The 19715-nt window shown below is 35.4% G+C and overlaps 1 protein-coding gene across 1 annotated transcript in view; it reads right to left on the bottom strand.

Moving 5' to 3' along the window:
- The window catches only part of Hsd17b4 (hydroxysteroid 17-beta dehydrogenase 4), a 120742-nt gene that overhangs the window by 49133 nt on the left and 51894 nt on the right, over positions 1-19715 (bottom strand). Inside the window, exons 12-16 of the mRNA XM_077109464.1 lie at positions 17831-17934; positions 16094-16330; positions 13523-13574; positions 2054-2125; positions 841-944 (exon numbers count right to left, since the gene is read on the bottom strand). Of these exons, the coding sequence (XP_076965579.1) occupies positions 841-944; positions 2054-2125; positions 13523-13574; positions 16094-16330; positions 17831-17934 (569 nt within the window). The remainder of the gene's footprint in view (positions 1-840; positions 945-2053; positions 2126-13522; positions 13575-16093; positions 16331-17830; positions 17935-19715) is intronic.

Genomic DNA, 19715 nt, shown 5'->3' with positions numbered 1-19715 from the left:
GGGTTAAATTCTCAGTACCAAAAAAAAAAAAAGAAACTAAAAATAGAACTACAATATGATCCAGCAATTCTACTACTGGGTATATAACCAAAGGAGATGAAAACATACCAAAAAGAAAGCTAAAAATGTGATCAACTACAGTGCCCTTCAGTGGTTGAATGGATAAAGAAAATATGGGAAAGATACAAAAATCTAATATTATTGAGCCAATAAGAATGAAATCCCATCATTTGCAGCCAAATGGATAAAATTGGAAGATATTATGTTAAGGAAAATAAGCCAGACACAGAAAGACAAATACCACATGTTCTTACCCCTGTCTGGAAACTAACAAGTCAATCATATAGAAGAACACAATGAAATTGTGGTTACTTAAAGAATGGGAAAGGCATGGGCTGCGGTTGTGGCTCAGTGGCACGGCGCTTGCCTAGCACGTATGAGGCACTAGGTTGGATCCCTAGCACCATATAAAAATAGAAAAAATAAGGGCATGCTATCCATCTACAACTACAAAGAATTTAAAAAAAACAAAAGTAGAAAGGCAGAATAGGGAGGGAGAATGGGAAGAAGTTTATTCAAGGTCAACGAAACAGTGCAGGAATTAGTTCTGGTTCTTCTTTAGCACAGTAGAGTAACTGTAGGTTTAAAATAATCTGATATATTTCAAAATAACTAGAAGAGTATGAAATTTCAAACATATAAAATTAATAAATGTTTGAAGAGATGCAAACACTTATTATCCTGGTTTGATGATTACATAATATCTATATGTGTTGAGTTACTATTATGTACCCATAAAGATATACAAATATGTGTCAATAAAACAAAGCCATCCCTTACCTTGAGTTTTTCTGATGTCCGTTTTCCTCCAAAGCCTCCAGAGCCAACCAGAAAGAGAGAGAACTGATTATAGCATATAAGTTCCTTCCCAGAATAAGAATAGACTGTAAATAAAAGGAAAAAAAGTCACCAAAAAAAAACATAACTTATTAACCAAGATGTTCACAATTCCATTAAATTCCAAAAATAAAATCCAATTATGAAAGGGTTCCAAAAGTTACAATGATCTAGCTTAGACTTCAAAGCTCTCATTTGAATGCATTTAAAACCAGTCTCTAAAAGAAAAGTTTCTCAAATCTTTTCTCAACTATGAAACAGCAGTTTTTTTCACTTCCTAAACCTCCCCAACTGCCATTCATATTTTAATTTTTTTCTATCACAAAAGTTTCAAACAATTCCACTAGAAAATGAAAGTAAACACATTCAGACGTTCAAATTTTCTGCCAACGCACTCAAAAGAAGCATAGAATGTAAAAGAGAAAGTAAGTGGGAATAACTTAACAATGAATTTGTCATGTAATCCCATGATAAATAAAGGAGCATCTGCATAACCTCCAATATATGAAAAAACAAGAAGGCCTATATTCAAAATATCAAGCAATATCAAATGTTCCCCTGTTCTTTAGTCTTTGACAATAAATATTTTTCTTCTACTTGAACTTTAAAATAAATTTCAGGCAATGTGTCTTTGGCATGTTGAACTACTACTATTTCAACATTTATTGAACTACTATATTCTTTTTTCTCACTGAAGATAAAATGTGGCTACGATGTTTAAATATATTACAAGTTCTATAAGCTTAAATGCACAAGCATAGGAATCTATCATTTAGAAGAATGATACTATGGCCAAATATATTACAAGTTCCAAATAGCTAACACAAGAAAACTATAATGCAGCCTATTAATTGAGAGCTAATATTTATTCTGCCAAAAACATACTCCAGCAAGCATAATTCTCCTCTATGATTTGTATTCAAGCCATATTTTTCATAGGCTTTGATTATGTTGTTTTTAAAAAGCCCCACCTTCCCTGGCTCTAGTACCATTATACTTCCTTTTCCCCCACTTTTCTCTTTAAAGAGCTAATCTTGCTTTCTTTCAAACTGGAAAATAAACACAAACTTATTAATCTATGTCTGTAGTAGGCATTATATTACATATAAAGGTTACCAATTTAACAATATTATTATGAGAACTATAAGTGAGTTACCATCCATAAGAATTACTACGCCAGATCCTTTATCTAGGACATCAGCAACAACTGCTTCACATTTTAATTTTCCTAAAATGAAAAGTAAAATAAATAAGTAGACTATTCTAAAGACCATAAATTATTACATTAAAACATGAAATAACTTAATATAGTTTCTACTGTAATTTCAACAAAACTCAAAAATTATGATTTGAAGTAATATTCCTGAACTCATTAGAAATAAAATTTGACATTAATAATTCATAATGCCTGAATCTCTAAATTTGAAACATTAACACTTCTAATAAATTAGATATTTAAAAAGTTACCACTTCCAATGTCAATGACTCTTCCTGGTCTCTTCTATCATCCACATTTGTTGAGCACCAATACCACTTATCCCATTCCTTCTCAAATCTCCATTAGTTTTTTTTTAATTAATTAATTTATTTTAATTATACATGACAGCAGAAAGCATTTTGATTCATTGTATACTGCAGCACAACTTTACATTTCTATGGTTGTACTCGATGTAGCACCATCACACCTTTTATTTCCTTCTAATTACTCTAAGGCTCCCTATTCTCTCATTTAACTGGTTATGTTCTGATAATCATTATTCAAGAGCAAAATCCTCAGGTTTTTCTTCTTTTTTTTTTTTATTGGTTATTCAAAACATTACAAAGATTGCAGAATCACATCGGTTACACAAGGTTTTTCTTCTTAAAACCTGCTTTTCTCTTTTGTTCTTTATGAAGAAATGGAATGAACCATCCAACTGCCAAACCACAAACTTGAGCATAATCCTTGACTCACAGAAAATAAGCATACGACAAGATTTGAGTATTCAGAGATTAGTAGAAGCCAGGTCATACTAAAAATTTCTAACTTCATCCTGATGTCTAGGGATAGTCATTTGGAGTTTCAAATAAGGAAGCCGCAAACACATTTGCATTTTAGAATTATAATTTTGGCTTCAGTGAGGTGGATGGGCCTCTGGGAAAAAAAAGCAGAGGTAAAGAGAAATCAGAAGGTGAAAGAACAAAGTTGAAAAATTGGGAGCAGACGTAGACAGAAACAGAAGAATTCTAGATGTATTTAAGATAGAGACTCAAATAATTTGGAAACTATCTGGATGTGATAGATGATTAAAGGAATGTGAAGCATTACAAAGACAAGCCAGAGTAATGCTTCCCCAAATCCAAATCTGCTGATATACTCTCTGATTTAAAGTCCTTCAGTAGCTACTTATTGCCTTTATAACGAAATTCAAACTTCTTAATCTGATTTTTGGGACCTTCCAAGATCCTTCTTAGCTTTCTACTCTCGTAATCTTGCTACTCTCCCCAACTTTTTTGAACTATCTTCAGTTCCCTTAAACTACCAATGCTTTTTCTCACTTCCAAATCTCTACACATAGTATTTATCCCTTGGCCTTAAATTATTTTCCTTCTCTTTACAATGTTAAATCCTAATTCAACCTGCAGATCTCAGCTCAGAGTTCATTTCCACCAAGATTTCCCCAACCCCAAGTTAAGTTGCAGGTTAAAGACTTTCCCTTGGGAGATTCAACATGGCGGCGGGCAGAGAGGCAGCGCTTTCAGTACCTCCTCAGTAATGGGGTCAGAGAGACGCATTGATATGCTTGGATTCTACCTGCTGAGAGGCTCCTGGCGAAATTCCACTGGCAATTGGTAGGATTTTTGGAGGTGACAGTTTGCCCCAGACGAGTGAATCTCCGCCACGCAGCACAGAGGTCCGGACCCGCCAGCCGCTGCCCGCGCCACTTGGTGACCGTCGGGCACCCGCCCGCGGTCCCCGGGACTGGGCTGCTAGCCTCCAAGGCAGGGCTCAACAGGAGTGGCACAGGGAATCTAGGAAAAGGTCTCTAGCCAAGCCTTCATGAAACAGCGAACCGGGAACTAAAACCAACCAGAGACAGACCAGTCCCACCCGTCCCTTCGGACACTCCAGCAAGGAGCCTGGGACCCGCCATAGCAGAGAGGTGACGTCACTGGAGTTCGGCCAACGGAATTCCTTCCCAGCGGAATCCACTTTAGCAGGTGTGTGACTCCCACCCCCCTCCAGATACAAGCAGCCAGGAAATCTCGGGAATCTCTCCGGGGGCATGTCTGTAAGGAGGCAGAGGGGAGCCCAGATCCCCAACTCCCCTTACCACCAGCGGCGACACCCAAGGTCTTAGCCGCCATTTTCCGGGGGCATGCCCACCAAAGGAATCCAGAGAAAATAAACCGTTGGTGCCCAGATCATGGCACCACAGCACTGGGGCTTAGATGAATAACAGAGAGAGTGCTCAATCGTTCGGGAAATAGGACACGCGGTGGGGCTGCAAGTGTAACCAGATCTTTGGGGGAACTGCCTCTGGTGAACAGGACCTGGCTGGCTGGCTGGCAGGAGGAAGAGGGGGAGGGGCCAGAGAAGTGAAACGGCTCTGGACTAACAGGATTGAGAGACTCCCATGAGCCACCTTACAGGGATTGCTATCGGCACATAGAGGGCAGAAGCTCGACTCGGAGGGCACAGCTCCGCCTACTGGAAGAGAAGAAAATGGATCTCTAAGACTTCAATTTTTTTTTCTCTTTGTTCTTTTCTCCCCTTTTCCTTCTTTCTTTATTTCCTGTTTCAAGTTTTATTGTTCTTTCCATTCTCCTCTAATCCATCTCTCTCTCCTTCTTTCTTTTTAAGAGACCTTCCTTCCCCTACCCACCAACTTTCATCCCAAGCATTACGTCTTCCATTACGTGTAATTGACTAAATGCAAATAGGGGAATGTTTCGAGGCTGTCTATAGGGCTCCTAAATACCTAGCTACTACCTACACCCTGATCCAATCACCTGTTAGTATCCCCCTTCAGTAGAGCAATTTTCTAAAGTAGCCAAGACATACTAACCCTCATACCATCATAGCACCTAAACTAAACATAAAGTCCTAAAAACAGACAACAAATCACTATATGCATACAGAATCCGGAAGCCTTTTATGAATTGAATGAATCAGCTTTAAAGTACAATAAAGCCCAACATTTCTAGGCATAGGCTCCCACCACAAAGGAGAGACAACAGAGATATACAAAACCAAAACAAATTTATAGGAGAAAGCAGAAACACAGCAGTCAAACAGAGCTGGAAAGTAACGTGAACAACATGAAAAAACAAGGGAAAAAAGGATTACAAACAATAAAGGACAACTTAAATCTACAGGAGGACCTAGAGGCATCAGAAAAATGGACAGAGAAAGAACTCAAGGCATACCTAACTCAAATGGAACGAAATATTAGAGAAGACATGAGACAGCAAGTCCAAGCAATGAAAGCATATTTTGAATACGAATTAAACAAACAAATTCAAATGGTAAAGAACGAGCTCTACCAGGAGACAGAGATTTTTAAAAAAATCAAACAGTAATCCTAGAAATGCAGGAAACCATAAACCAAATTAAAAACTCAAACGAGAATATTACAAATAGACTAGATCAAGTAGAAATCAGAACATCAGATAATGAAGACAAAGTTTATCAACTTGAAAAGAATATAGTCAACACAGAAAGGATGCTTAAATCTCACGTGCAATCTATCCAAGAGATATGGGATGTCATAAAAAAACCAAACTTGAGAGTCCTTGGGATAGAAGAAGGCATAGAGGTTCAAATCAAAGGAATGGACAACCTATTAAATGAAATAATCCTAGAAAACGTCCCAGAGATGAAAGATGGAATGGATTGCCAAATCCTGGAAGCCTACAGGACCCCAAACATTCAAAACCGTAATAGACAAACTCCAAGACACATAATTATGAAGATAGCCAACATACAGAACAAGGAGAGAATATTAAAACCTACGAGAGAAAGGAGGCAGATTACATTCAGGAGTAAACCAATTAGGTTAATGGCTGATTTTTCATCACAGACGTTGAAAGCGAGAAGATCCTGGAACAACGTATTTAAAATGCTAAAAAATAATGGATTCCCACCAAGAATACTGTATCCAGCAAAATTAAGCTTCAGATTTGACAATGAAATTAAAGTATTTCACGATAAACAAAAGCTAAAAGAATCAGCAGCCAGAAAACCAGCACTGCAAAGCATTTTGAGCAAAATATTACAAGAAGAGGAATTGAAAAATAGCACCCAAAACTAACAGTGGGAGGTATCTCAGTAAAGGGGGAGAAAAATAACCAAAGAGGAAAAACTAGCCAAACTAAAATAAATAAATAAATAAACATGATTGGAAGTACAAACCATATTTCAATAGTAACCTTAAATGTTAATGGCTTAAATTCACCAATCAAGAGACATAGGCTAGTAACCTGGATTAAAAAAACAGATCCAACAATATGCTGCCTTCAGGAGACTCATATGATAAGAAAAGACATACACAGGCTGAAGGTGAAAGGTTGGGAAAAATCATACCACTCATATGGCCCTCGGAAGCAAGCAGGAGTGGCCATACTCATATCGAATAAAATCAACTTCAAACCTAAGTTAATCAAAAAGGATAAGGAAGGACATTATATACTGTTAAAAGGAACCATCCACCAACAAGACATAACAATTATCAAAATGTATGCACCAAATAATGGTGCTGCAACATACATAAAACAAACTCTCCTCAAGTTCAAGAGTCAAATAGACCACAACACAATAATTATGGGTGACTTCAACACACCACTCTCTCCATTAGACAGATCCTCCAGACAAAAGCTGAATAAAGAAACTATAGAACTCAATAACACAATCAATAACCTAGACATAACCGACATATATAGAATATATCAACCATCATCAAGTGGATACACGTTCTTCTCAGCAACACATGGATCTTACTCAAAGATAGACCATATACTATGCCATAGGGCAACTCTTAGTAAATATAAAGGTGTGGAGATAATACCATGCACCTTATCTGATCATATTGGAATGAAACTGGAAATCAATGATAAAAAAAGGAAGGAAAAATGCTGCATCACCTGGAAAATAAACAATATGTTACTGAATAATCAATGGGTTACACAGGACATAAAGGAGGAAATCAAAAAATTCTTAGAGATAAATGACATTACAGACACAACATACCAGAATCTATGGGACACAATGAAAGCAGTTTTAAGAGGAAAATTCATTTCCTGGAGTTCTTTCCTCAAAAAAAGGAAAAAAACAACAAATAAATGAACTCATACTACACCTCAAAACCCTAGAAAAGGAAGAGCAAAACAACAGCAAATGTAGTAGAAGACAAGAAATAATTAAAATCAGAGCAGAAATCAACGAAATTGAAACAAAAAAAAAAACCATTGAAAAAATTGATAAAACTAAAAGTTGGTTCTTTGAAAAAATAAATAAAATCGACAGACCCTTAGCCATGCTAACGAAGAGAAGAAGAGAGAGAATTCAAATTACTAACATACGGGATGAAAAAGGCAATATCACAACGGTCACTACAGAAATATAGAAGATAATTAGTATTTTGAAACCCTATATTCCAATAAAATAGAAGATAGTGAAGATATCGATAAATTTCTTAAGTCATACGATCTGCCCAGATTGAGTCAGAAAGACACACACAATTTAAACAGACCAATAACAAAGGAAGAAATAGAAGAAGCCATCAAAAGACTACCAACCAAGTAAAGCCCTGGACCGGATGGGTATACAGCAGAGTTTTACAAAACCTTCAAAGAAGAATTAATACCAATACTTTTCAAGCTATTTCAAGAAATAGAAAAAGAAGGAGCTCTTCCAAATTCATTCTATGAGGCCAACATCACCTTGATCCCGAAACCAGACAAAGACACTTCAAAGAAAGAAAACTACAGACCAATATCTCTAATGAACTTGAATGCAAAAATTCTCAATAAAATCCTGGCGAATCAAATACAAAAGCATATCAAAAAAACTGTGCACCATGATCAAGTAGGATTCATCCCAGGGATACAAGGCTGGTTCAATATACGGAAATCAATAAATGTTATTCACCACATCAATAGACTTAAAGATAAGAACCACATGATCATCTCGATAGATGCAGAAAAAGCATTCAACAAAGTACAGCATCCCTTTATGTTCAAAACACTAGAAAAACTAGGGATAACAGGAACTTACCTCAACATTGTAAAAGCTATATATGCTAAGCCTCAGGCTAGCATCATCCTAAATGGAGAAAAACTGAAGGCATTCCCTCTAAAACCTGGAACAAGACAGGGGATGCCCTCTCTCACCACTTCTATTTAATTTAGTTCTTGAAATACTAGCCAGAGCAATTAGACAGACAAAAGAAATTAAAGGCATAAAAATAGGAAAAGAAGAACTTAAATTATCACTATTTGCGGATGACATGATAATATATCTAACAGACTCAAAAGGGTCTAGAAAGAAACTGCTAGAGTTAATAAATCAATTCAGCAAAGTGGCAGCATATAAAATCAACACGCATAAATCAAAGGCATTCCTGTATATCAGCAACAAAACTTCTGAAATGGAAATGAGGAAAACAAAATATCCTCAAAGAAAATAAGATACTTGGGAATCAACCTAACAAAAGAGGTGAAAGATTTATACAATGAAAACTACAGAACCCTAAAGAGAGAGACAGAAGAAGATCTTAGAAGATGGAAAAAGTACCCTGTTCATGGATACGCAGAACTAACATCATCAACATGGCGATATTACCCAAAGTTCTCTACAGGTTTAATGCGATGCCAATCAAAATCCCAACGGCTTTTCTTGTAGAAATAGATAAAGCAATCATGAAATTCATATGGAAAAACAAAAGACCCAGAATAGCAAAAGCAATTCTAAGCAGGAAGTGTGGATCTGGAGGTATAGCGATACCAGATTTCAAACTGTACTACAGAGCAATAGTAACAAAAACTGCATGGTACTGGTACCAAAACAGGCAGGTGGACCAATGGTACAGAATAGAGGACACAGAGACCAATCCACAAAATTACAACTTTCTTATATTTGATAAAGGGGCTAAAAGCATGCAATGGAGGAAGGATAGCATCTTCAACAAATGGTGCTGGGAAAACTGGAAATCCATATGCAACAAAATGAAGCTGAACCCCTTTCTCTCGCCATGCACAAAAGTTAACTCCAAATGGATCAAAGAGCTTGATACCAAATCAGAGACTCAGTGCCTGATAGAAGAAAATGTTGGCTCCGCTCTACATATTGTGGGGTCGGGCTCCAAATTCCTTAATAGGACACCCATAGTCCAAGAGTTAATAACAAGAATAAATAAATGGACTTACTTAAACTAAAAAGTTTTTTCTCAGCAAGAGAAACAATTAGAGAGGTAAATAGGGAGCCTACATCCTGAGAACAAATTTTTACCCCTCACACTTCAGATAGAGCCCTAATATCCAGAATATACAAAGAACTCAAAAAATTAAACAATAAGATAACAAATAACCCAATCAACAAATGGGCCAAGGACCTGAACAGACACTTCTCAGAGGAGGACATACAATCAATCAACAAGTACATGAAAAAATGCTCACCATCTCTAGCAGTCAGAAAAATGCAAATCAAAACCACCTTAAGATACCATCTCACTCCAGTAAGATTGGCAGCCATTATGAAGTCAAACAACAGCAAGTGCTGGCGAGGATGTGGGGCAAAGGGTACACTTGTACATAGCTGGTGGGACTGCAAATTGGTGTGGCCAATTTGGAAAGCAGTATGGAGATTCCTGGGAAAGGTGGGAATGGAACCACCATTTGACCCAGCTATCGTCCTTCTCGGACTATTCCCTGAGGACCTTAAAAGAGCGTAATATAGGGATACTGCCACATCAATGGTCACAGCAGCACAATTCACAATAGCTAGACTGTGGAACCAACCTAGATGCCCTTCAATAGATGAATGGATAAAAAAAATGTGGCATTTATACACAATGGAGTATTACGCAGCACTAAAAAATGACAAAATCATGGAATTTGAAGGGAAATTGATGGTATTAGAGCAGATTATGCTAAGTGAAGCTTGCCAATCCTTAAAAAACAAATGCCAAATGTCTTCTTTGATATAAGGAGAGCAACTAAGAACAGAGCAGGGAGGAAAAACATGAGGAAAAGATTAACATTAAACAGCGACGAGTGCTTGGAGGGAAAGGGAGAGAGAAGGGAAATTGTATGGAAATGGAAGGAGACCCTCAATGTCACACAAAATTACATATAAGAGGTTGTAAGGGGAAATGGGGGGGAACAAGGGAGAGAATTGAACAACAGCAGATGAGGTAGAGAGGGAAGATGGGAGAGGAGGGGAGGGAGGATAGTAGGGGATATGAAAGATAGCAGAATACAACAGTCACTAATATGGCATTATGTAAAAATGTGAATGTGTAACCGATGTGATTCTGCAATTTGTATTTGAGGTAAAAATGGGAGTTCATAACCCACTTGAATCAAATGTATGAAAGATGATATGTCATGAGCTTTGTAATGTTTTGAACAACCAATAAAAAAAAAGAAAAAGACTTTCCCTTGTGCACTCCTACCATTTATAAGGTATTTTACAATGTTTACCAACGCCTACTGTCTACTAGACAGACTCTAAGCTCTGCATAAGCAAGGATGACATTTTTTTCCATAGTGACATTACTAACACTTAACAGAATGCCTGGTACATAATGAATACCTAATAAATATTAAAAGTGAATAATTCCAGACAACTGATTCCTTAATCTACCTTTCTTTAGTTTCCAAATTTTCTATTTTGAGTACATATCATTTTATAAATTGGTAAAAATCTAGTTAAAGAATATTTAGGAGTAAAAGGTTCAATCTATACTAACAATTAAACCACAACTACCTGTTTTGGAAATCTGTCATAATAATTATATTTATTTAATGCTTAACTGTTCAAAAGTAATTTTATGTATACTGAGATTTGATGGTTATATATTCTTAGAGAATCAAGGCTGGTAGCATTATCAGTCTCACCTTCTGCATGAAATAATGCATTGTTTTGCACTAATAATAGAAGTCATACTGAGAAAGAAATGTCTAATAAAGACATCATATAAAAACATAATAAAGATAAAACTCTTGAACTCAAAGACTCTAGAGACCACTACATGCTGGATAGAACATGTTCTGATTCGTGAAGGAAAATAGTGTTTTTGTCAGGTTTCTTCTGCTCTATCTACTGGTTATGTTTTTACCAAGATGAGGGATAAGTCAGCTAATGATAGTACCACTGCAGTTAACAAATTAGCAAGTAAGAGATGATAACATTAAACATCTGAAGCCTATGACCCCATGCCTCATCAATTGGTATGTTGTATGAATAGACAATCATATAGTAGCCATGCTCTTGATTTTCTATAGTTTAAAAAGGTTCCAAACCACAAGTATCTTGAATTTTCAGTTTTCACATTTACTAGAAAGTAAACTTTAAAACTATGTAATATCATTTGATCCAGCTATCCCACTTCTTGGTTTATACCCAGAGGACTTAAAATAGGCATATTACAGTGATAACAGCCACATCAATGTTTATAGCAGCTCAGTTCACAACAGCTAAACTATGGAACCAACCCAGGTGACCTTCAATAGATGAATGGATTTTAAAATGTGAGATATATGGAATATCACTCAGCCTTAAAGAAGAATGAAATTATGACATTTGCTGATACATAGATGGAGCTGGTGAATATCATGGTATTTTTTTGCTAAGCAAAAAAAAAAAAAAACCAATCAAAAAAAAAAGCCAAATGTTTTGTCTGATATGCGGATGCTAATTCACAATGGGGGCAGGGTGCTAGGGAAGAATAGAATTACTTTAGATTAGTAGAGAGAAGTGAAGGGAGGAGAGGGGGAATGGGGGTAGGAAGGACAGTGGAATGAGTCAGACATTATTACCCCAAGTACATATGTACATATATAACTATACAACCGGTGGGATTCTACATCATGTATAACCAGAAGAATGAAAAATTATACTCCATTATCTATGATGTATCAAAGTGCATTGTATTGTCATGTATAATTAATTAAAACAAATTAAAAATACATATGTGCTTTAAAAAAACATTATGTGCTATAGAAGGAAAAAATTCATGAGAAACATAACTTGAGGTTAAGTAGGTAAGAGAATTTTTAAAAAGTATTATCTGTACCTTCCTATTCATATCAATATATAGTTGTAATCATTTTAGAGCTTATGTCTAATCTCTCTCTTCATATTTTAAAATCCTTAAAAACAGAACATTCTATTACACTTATAACAATGGTTCCCAAATGAATCCATAAGTCTGTCTACATAAGAAACACAAGGAAATTTCTGTGCTGCTAGATAATACCACCACATCATCCACAATATACCACATTTGGAGTGGAGTCCAAATACATATTTTACTAAAAATAAAAGGTAATATGATGTAATAATTAAGGTGATATTGATATGCAACCAGGTCAAAAAATTACCTAATACCTAAATAGTATGCCTTGCAAATGTTAGGTACCCAACAGATATTTGATGAATGCACAAGCACCACAAACTCTGCACTGTCTCAGATGAAAACAAGCTATTTGAAATTTTATACTATAATACTTACATTAAAATAAAGTTAGTCCATCTTAAACAATAAAAATCTTATGGACTTTTAGTAAAATACAATTTTATTAAAAAAATTTAAATAGAATTCTAACTACTTGCTGATCCTACATGATATAATGTGAAATGCTAAACACTCCTTTTTGTATTTTACAAGCTGTAAGACCAGTATATAAGTAGACAACATCAAAAGAAACAAAAACAAATTTATCAAATTATAATGAAAAAATAAAAAGAAAAACTTTGGTGAACAAGCAAGAACTTATTGAGAAAGAAAAAAATGATTATTAAAGTAGGCTTGGCTTTATTTTCTCCAAAAGAAAATAGGAAAAAAAATTTAAAGGGCTGGGGATGTGGCTCAAGCGGTAGCGCGCTCGCCTGGCATGTGTGTAGCCCGGGTTCGGTCCTCAGCACCGTATACAACCAAATATGTTGTGTTCGCCGAAAACTAAAAAATAAAATATTAAAATTCTCTCTTTCTCTCTCTCTCTCCCCCTCTCTCACTCTCTCTTTAAAAAAAAAATTTAAAAATCAATATATTTTAACATTGTTTGCTTTATGAAAATAAGTATCAAGATAAATACCTGAGAAAGAATGTAAAACTATAATTGTAGAAATCACAACTAATTGTACTCACACATTCTTAAAATTTAGAACACAAATGTTCAATTGTTAATGGTTCATATGACAAAAGAAAAACAGGTAGTACTGTATGTTAATTTATTATAATACTATTAATGAACAAAGTTTAAAGTAAACAAAATAGATACTAGTTAACATCAACCTACTCCAGTGGTTTATAAGTACATAGTAATTTCTGATTATGTTTCCCAGGATCACTCCTCTTTAAGACAATGGCACAGTTTGGAATGTTAATTAGAAAATTATGGAATTCGTGTATAAGGTACTCACCTGATCTAGGAAGAGGTTTATATAACTCCAAGTATTGCTCCCCATGAAGAACCTAAGTTAAGATGAGCAAAATTTTTATTAGCCAACTGCTTTGTCCCATAGCTTCTGCTCTGGATATTGCTTATCACAAGTGACATTTTATTGTCCACATGCTCCAATCATATCTCTCTCAGTTTGGCTTTTAAGAACTACTTCTTAATCATGTGACTCAGAAATAATCAGTCACCAATCTGAAGACACCCATCACTTTTGGAGCAAAGAACATACATTTATGCTCTTTCTTGGCATGCACAAATCCTTGTTATCTGATAATTATAGATTATTTGCCAAAAATGAGACACTAAACTATGCTTTATTCCCAATGCTTATAACAGTGCCTGGAACATATTAGGTATCCAGTAAGTATTTGTTGAGCAAAAGTGAACAAAAGGGTCAGTGCTAGTAAAGTAATTTCAGGTCACACATACCAACCAGAAATGACTCAACTAAAACACAAAAAGAAACCTTAAGGCATATTCAAAGGCAAGCACTATCAATGTCAACATTCCCTTTTTACCATTATTTTATAAATTATCTATGAAAAATAGATACTAAGGAAACTGTGTAAATTAATAGCAACAAAGCAAAATACACCATCTTATGTAGGAAAAGCAAAACTTGATCCTTATACCCAAAAATCACTGCACTCCACTGCAGTGGGACAGTCTCCCAGTCCCCAAAATTCAGAAGGAAAAAAAAAAATGGGAAAATAAATGAAGGACTACCTGCCTGACTGTGTCACATAGTCTGATAACTCAAGATTGGGAAGACTGGGATTCAAATTGCAAGGTGGCTATCATTCCTAGTCACAGAATATGACCACCATTTATGATTTCCAATTCTGAGGGGAGAATTTTGAAATATTTGTTTTAATTTTTTGCACTCATATTATCCAAACAGAAGAACAGTGTGCTACAAACACCATGGGTGATAACTAAAACGCAAACTGCCCAGCACATATTTCTGGCCCTCCTCCCAATTTCATCAAATACTCTAATATGTTTCCCATGTATTCAGAGGAGATACCCATGAGCAATGGGATAATCTTCAACCAAAGTTACAGAAATCTTTTCAGACCTCTGACTCAAGAACTACTGCTGGGCTCAACCTTAACTTTACTCCAATATTAAAATATATCCTATTTCAAAAGCTTTCTCATTAAGTGTTCATTTTATTCATTCTTTCAGGTTTTTTCAGTTTCTCTGTATCACTTCTACCTGTGAACACTGCAGGGCCCTAAACTCAGATCTCTTCTCTATTTAAACTCACACATTAGATGATTTTACCTATTCTCAAGTTTTAACATATCACCTATATGCCAAAGATCCTATTTAGACCTTTCCTCCAAACTTTAGATTGACACTCAACTGTCCTTTTTACATCTTCAGTTGAATGTGTAACTTATCCAAAACCAAGTCCTGACTACCTCCACCTTAAAATAAATGTGTACATGTGAGTATAATTATACACAGTAATGTCATATGCAACTACTATATATGTTAAATATATTGCATATTTAATTATACATTGTGCTTATTGTAGGGTGAAGAGGGTATAAATCAATGATCTAGAACAAATACCTTCCTCCTAGACTTCTCTTTTTTTCCCCGCCTATCTAGAATTTTTGCTTGGATTACTACAATAGGCTCCTAGTGGTTTCTTAGCTTCTATGCTTGGCTCCCATACAATCTCTTCTCCACACAATAGCATTGAACCTGTGAGTGAATATAGGTGGATCATGGCAATCCTTAGAAGGGGTGCCCTTGGCCTCCCATGTTAAACAGAATATAAGCTGAAATCCTTACAATGACTACAAGGCCTTCTTCTTCTGCCACCCCTGAATAGAGTGACCCCTTATACACTTTACAGGTATACTCGCCCCTCCGCTGTTCCAAATATAAGCCAAGTATGTACCTACCTCAGGACCTTTTTTCACCTGTTCTCCCCCAAATACTCTTTTACCAGATAACTATTTGGCTTGCTTCTTGACCTAATATCATGAGATAAGAACTGTCACATCTATTTTATAGATAAGGAACTGAAGTCTAGAAAAGTTATTTACCCTTGGTCAAATAGCAAATTAATTCTCCCTCTCTTTTATTCTTCTTGTTTTGCTACCAGGTATTGAACCCAGGGGGCTTAACCACTGAGCCACATCCCCAGCCCTCTTTATATTTTATTTACAGACAGCGTCTCATTAAGTTGCTTAGAGCCTTGCTGAGTTGTTGAGGCTGGCTATGAACTCATGATCCTCCTGCCTTGGCCTCTTGAGAAGATGGGATTATAGGCATGCACCATGATGCCCAGCTCTTTTATTCTTAAACATAAAAGTCAAAAAATATGCTAAATCTTTATTCCTGAACTAACCATTGTTATAAATTATTTTATAGTTTTATGTATATATACACACACACATACACATACATATAATATATACAATACAGATACACATATGCATACTGAATGTGACATTTACTGATAACATCTAAAGAAACAGAAGAAAAGTCAAACAAAATTCCTTATTAGGCATACCTTTGCAAAGTTGATTGAAAGCCCAGGAATCTCTGCTAATCCTCCACCCATCATAGATTTCTGAGCTATGATAACTCCAAAGGTAGGCAAACAGGAAAAATCAGAACTTCCTTCATAAACAAATTTCAAATCCTTTGGATCTTTGACAGATGCTCCCACTCCAAGAGCATACATAATTGTTTCCATTTCCGTGTAAGCAGAAGAAAATGAAGGGAGTTTATAGCCAATAGCTCCAGCCTATAGAAAAGTTGAAAAAATTATATTTCATTGATATTTTTGTCTAATTTTTGAAATTTTAACTTTTAAAACTATTTTATTTTAAAACTATTAACTGTTTATATACCTAGCTTTGCCTTTGAACAGATGTTAATCAAATGTCAATGAATTTGATGGAACATAATTATTTCATTATATTTATTCATTATTCATTTCATTACATTTGATATTTTACATAAAAACCAAGTAATGCCTAGAAAAGGACTTCATGTACAGATAAGTACTTTTTTATTGCTTGCTTATTGCTAACACATATTATGTCTCATTTTTAATTTTCCTGTCTCTGACAGTGAAAACTTTATTAATTCAGCAAATACTGGCTACCAAAATCCAAAAAAGAATGAAATCTGTTATAATTAGGGGATAGTGAACTGTTTTACAAAATCAACTGTATCAAATTCATTGTAGGGGCTGGGGCTGGAGCTCAGTGGTACAGCGCCTGCCTTGCAAGGGTGAGGCACTGGGTTCAATACTCAGCACCACATAAAAATGATAAATCAACATATTGTGTCCATCTACAACTAAATATTTCTTTTAAAGAATTCACTATAAACAAATGAGCAAATCATAGCATAATGCTTATAAATTAAATTGCTTAATAATATTTTCAGTTAAACTGAGATTTAACCTAAAGTTTCTTTCCAGGAATGTCTTTTGCCTAACAGGATGATAGATTTTTCAATTTACAGATGATATGCCTAACTACTATGTGAAGCACATATTATAAAAAAATGACGTCCAGTTTTTTAGTCACTTTTATCCTACAGCAGGAGTCAACAAACAAGGACTAGAAGTTTTACAAGGGTTTTTACATTTTCAAAAGGTGGTTAAAAATATATATATATAGGGCTGGGATTGTGGCTCAGCGGTGGAGTGCTCGCCTAGCACATGTGAGACCCTGGGCTCGATCCTCAGCACCATATAAAAATGAATAAATACATAAAATAAAGATATTTTGTCCAATTAAACAATAAATATTTTTTAAAAAAAAAAACTTATATAAATAAATAGAACTTGTGGTATAGCTCAGAGGTAGAATGCATGTTTGTGCTTAGCATGCACAAGGCCCTGGTTTCAATTCCAGTGCCAAAAAGAAAGAAAAAGAAAAACCAGAATACTATGTGTTAAAAACAGTATGTGGCCTCTAACACTTAAAATATTTGCTCTAACACCTAAAATATTTGTTCTGTCCCCAAAAATTTTGCTGACCCCCTATTTTAAAGTAAAAATCCCAATAACACACTGAGAACACTCTCAGACTTAAAAATTAGATTCCTAGTGTTATCACTATTCTCTATTTTAAAGTATCTATGCCATGTTTCTCTTCATTATTAGGCATAACTTTCGAGACTTAAGAGAATAACTGCATCTGAAAAAAATAAAAGGGGCAGTGGGGGGAGGAAAAAAAAGAGAAGGAGGAAGGAAGGACAAGTTTCAGAGGAGACAACATTCCCCACTTACAAATCCTGAAGTAGCTGTAGATGTTGCATGACTGGTATGATTTATTGAAACTCCTCCTTCTGCATCTATTTTATGTAAAACTTCAATCATACCTGCAACTGATTCTAAAATTAAGAAAAATAAAGAAAATGAAGCTTGGTTTAAAATGTAACTAAAAATGCAACAGTAAGCTAGATAACAGTTGCCAACTACAGAATCTCCTCATTATTCATGAACTGAATATATGATGTTAGACTTTTATAGGAAAAAACTGTGAAAGACTTTGAAATAGACCAAAAGCATAGCCTAATGTACTCTTCACAGATTCAGAGCTTTTCATTATCTTTCAGCTATTTTATGGCTGAGGCTGTGGCTCAATGGCAAAGTGCTTGCTTCACATGTGTGAGGCCCTGGGTTCAATCTTCAGAACCACATAAAAATAAATAAATAAAATAAAAGTATTGTGTTCAACTAAAAATATTTAAAAAAAAAAAAAAAGAAGAAGAAGAATGAGGAGTGTAGATGGAAGGTGCTTGTTCTAGATAACTGATTTATACCCTCTTCACCCTGCAATAAGTACAATGTATAATTAAACCCATAAAGTAGGATACATGTTAGCAGATATGTTATCTCTGTCTGTCTAGTAGAAAGACAACTGATTTCCCTTCTCTCTCTACCATCAACCCTTCCTCTGGGATGGAAGAATGCTAATACCTCCACCCCAGGTCCAAAGATAGTTTTAAAAATTTTTGCCAGGCACAGTGGTACACACTATAATCCCAGTGAGTTGGAAGATTGAGGCAGAGGATCTCAAGTTCAAAGCTATCCTCAGCAACTTGGCAAGACTCTGTCTCAAAATCTTAAAAAATGAAAAAGCAGAGGTGGGAGGGCCTGGTGGTAAATTACCCCTGGGTTCAAATCACCAAAAAATAAAAATAATAATAATAAAATACCTCCAGAGACAGAGAAAACCACCATTATGAACAGTGATTCTAGACAGAAAATGGAAGTTGCTGTTCTAGGGTCTAAAAGGTTGTAAAGAAGTTCATGTATGTGGATATACGTATTAAAGATATTCTGAAGGCTCTGGGACATAGGTTTCCTACTAAACTCTGACAAAAATGAAAAACAAAACACAAAGTCTAAGATGATCAACATTACCTGCTACTCTAGGTCACACTACTAAAGAAGTTTCTTTCCTAATCCTCTCCCTACATCCCCATTCAGCCTGTTGTCTTGAGGAAAGGCTATTTAATTGAAAAGCACCATGGTACAGGCTAAAAGCACTTCACTCAGAGATAGACAACCTGAATTAACTCTTAGCTCAAACAATGGTCAGTTTTGCTGGGACTTAGTTTAATCATCTCTAAACTGAAATTACTAAAATAGGTACTCTGGAAAGTCAACTCTTATCAGAAAATATGACTTTTCATTATACTTTTTTTTCACTTACATCTTTTTTTATAATAGTCTAATACTTTTGAGGCAAAAAGGCAGAGAAATGTTTTTAACTTTTCCTTTTTCTTTTGTTTATTTTTTATGATAAGCAACATTCACAGAACAAAATTTATCTCAAATATCAAAAATATAAAATTGCTACCATTTATGACATATCAATCATGTTATCATCTGACTGAGAAAAGGTATAATGAAAATTTCAAGAATGTACATGTAGGAAGGAAAGTATCAATAAGAAGCAAAAACCAAGCTGGGCACAGTGGTACATGCCTACAATCCCAGCTTAACAGGCTGAGGCAGGAAAATAGCTAGTTCAAAGCCAGCCTCAGCAAAAAGCAAGGCATTAAGCAACTGTTTCTAAATAAAATACAAAATAGGGCTGGGGATGTGGCTCAGTAGTCAAGCTAGACATGGTGGTGCACCTGGAATCCCAGCAACTCAGAAGGCT

The sequence above is a fragment of the Callospermophilus lateralis genome, chromosome 5, assembly GCF_048772815.1.
Source record: "Callospermophilus lateralis isolate mCalLat2 chromosome 5, mCalLat2.hap1, whole genome shotgun sequence".
Taxonomy (NCBI): Eukaryota; Metazoa; Chordata; class Mammalia; order Rodentia; family Sciuridae; genus Callospermophilus; species Callospermophilus lateralis.
Note: the sequence above shows the minus strand (reverse complement) of the source record. Positions and strands in the feature narration are given on the sequence as shown.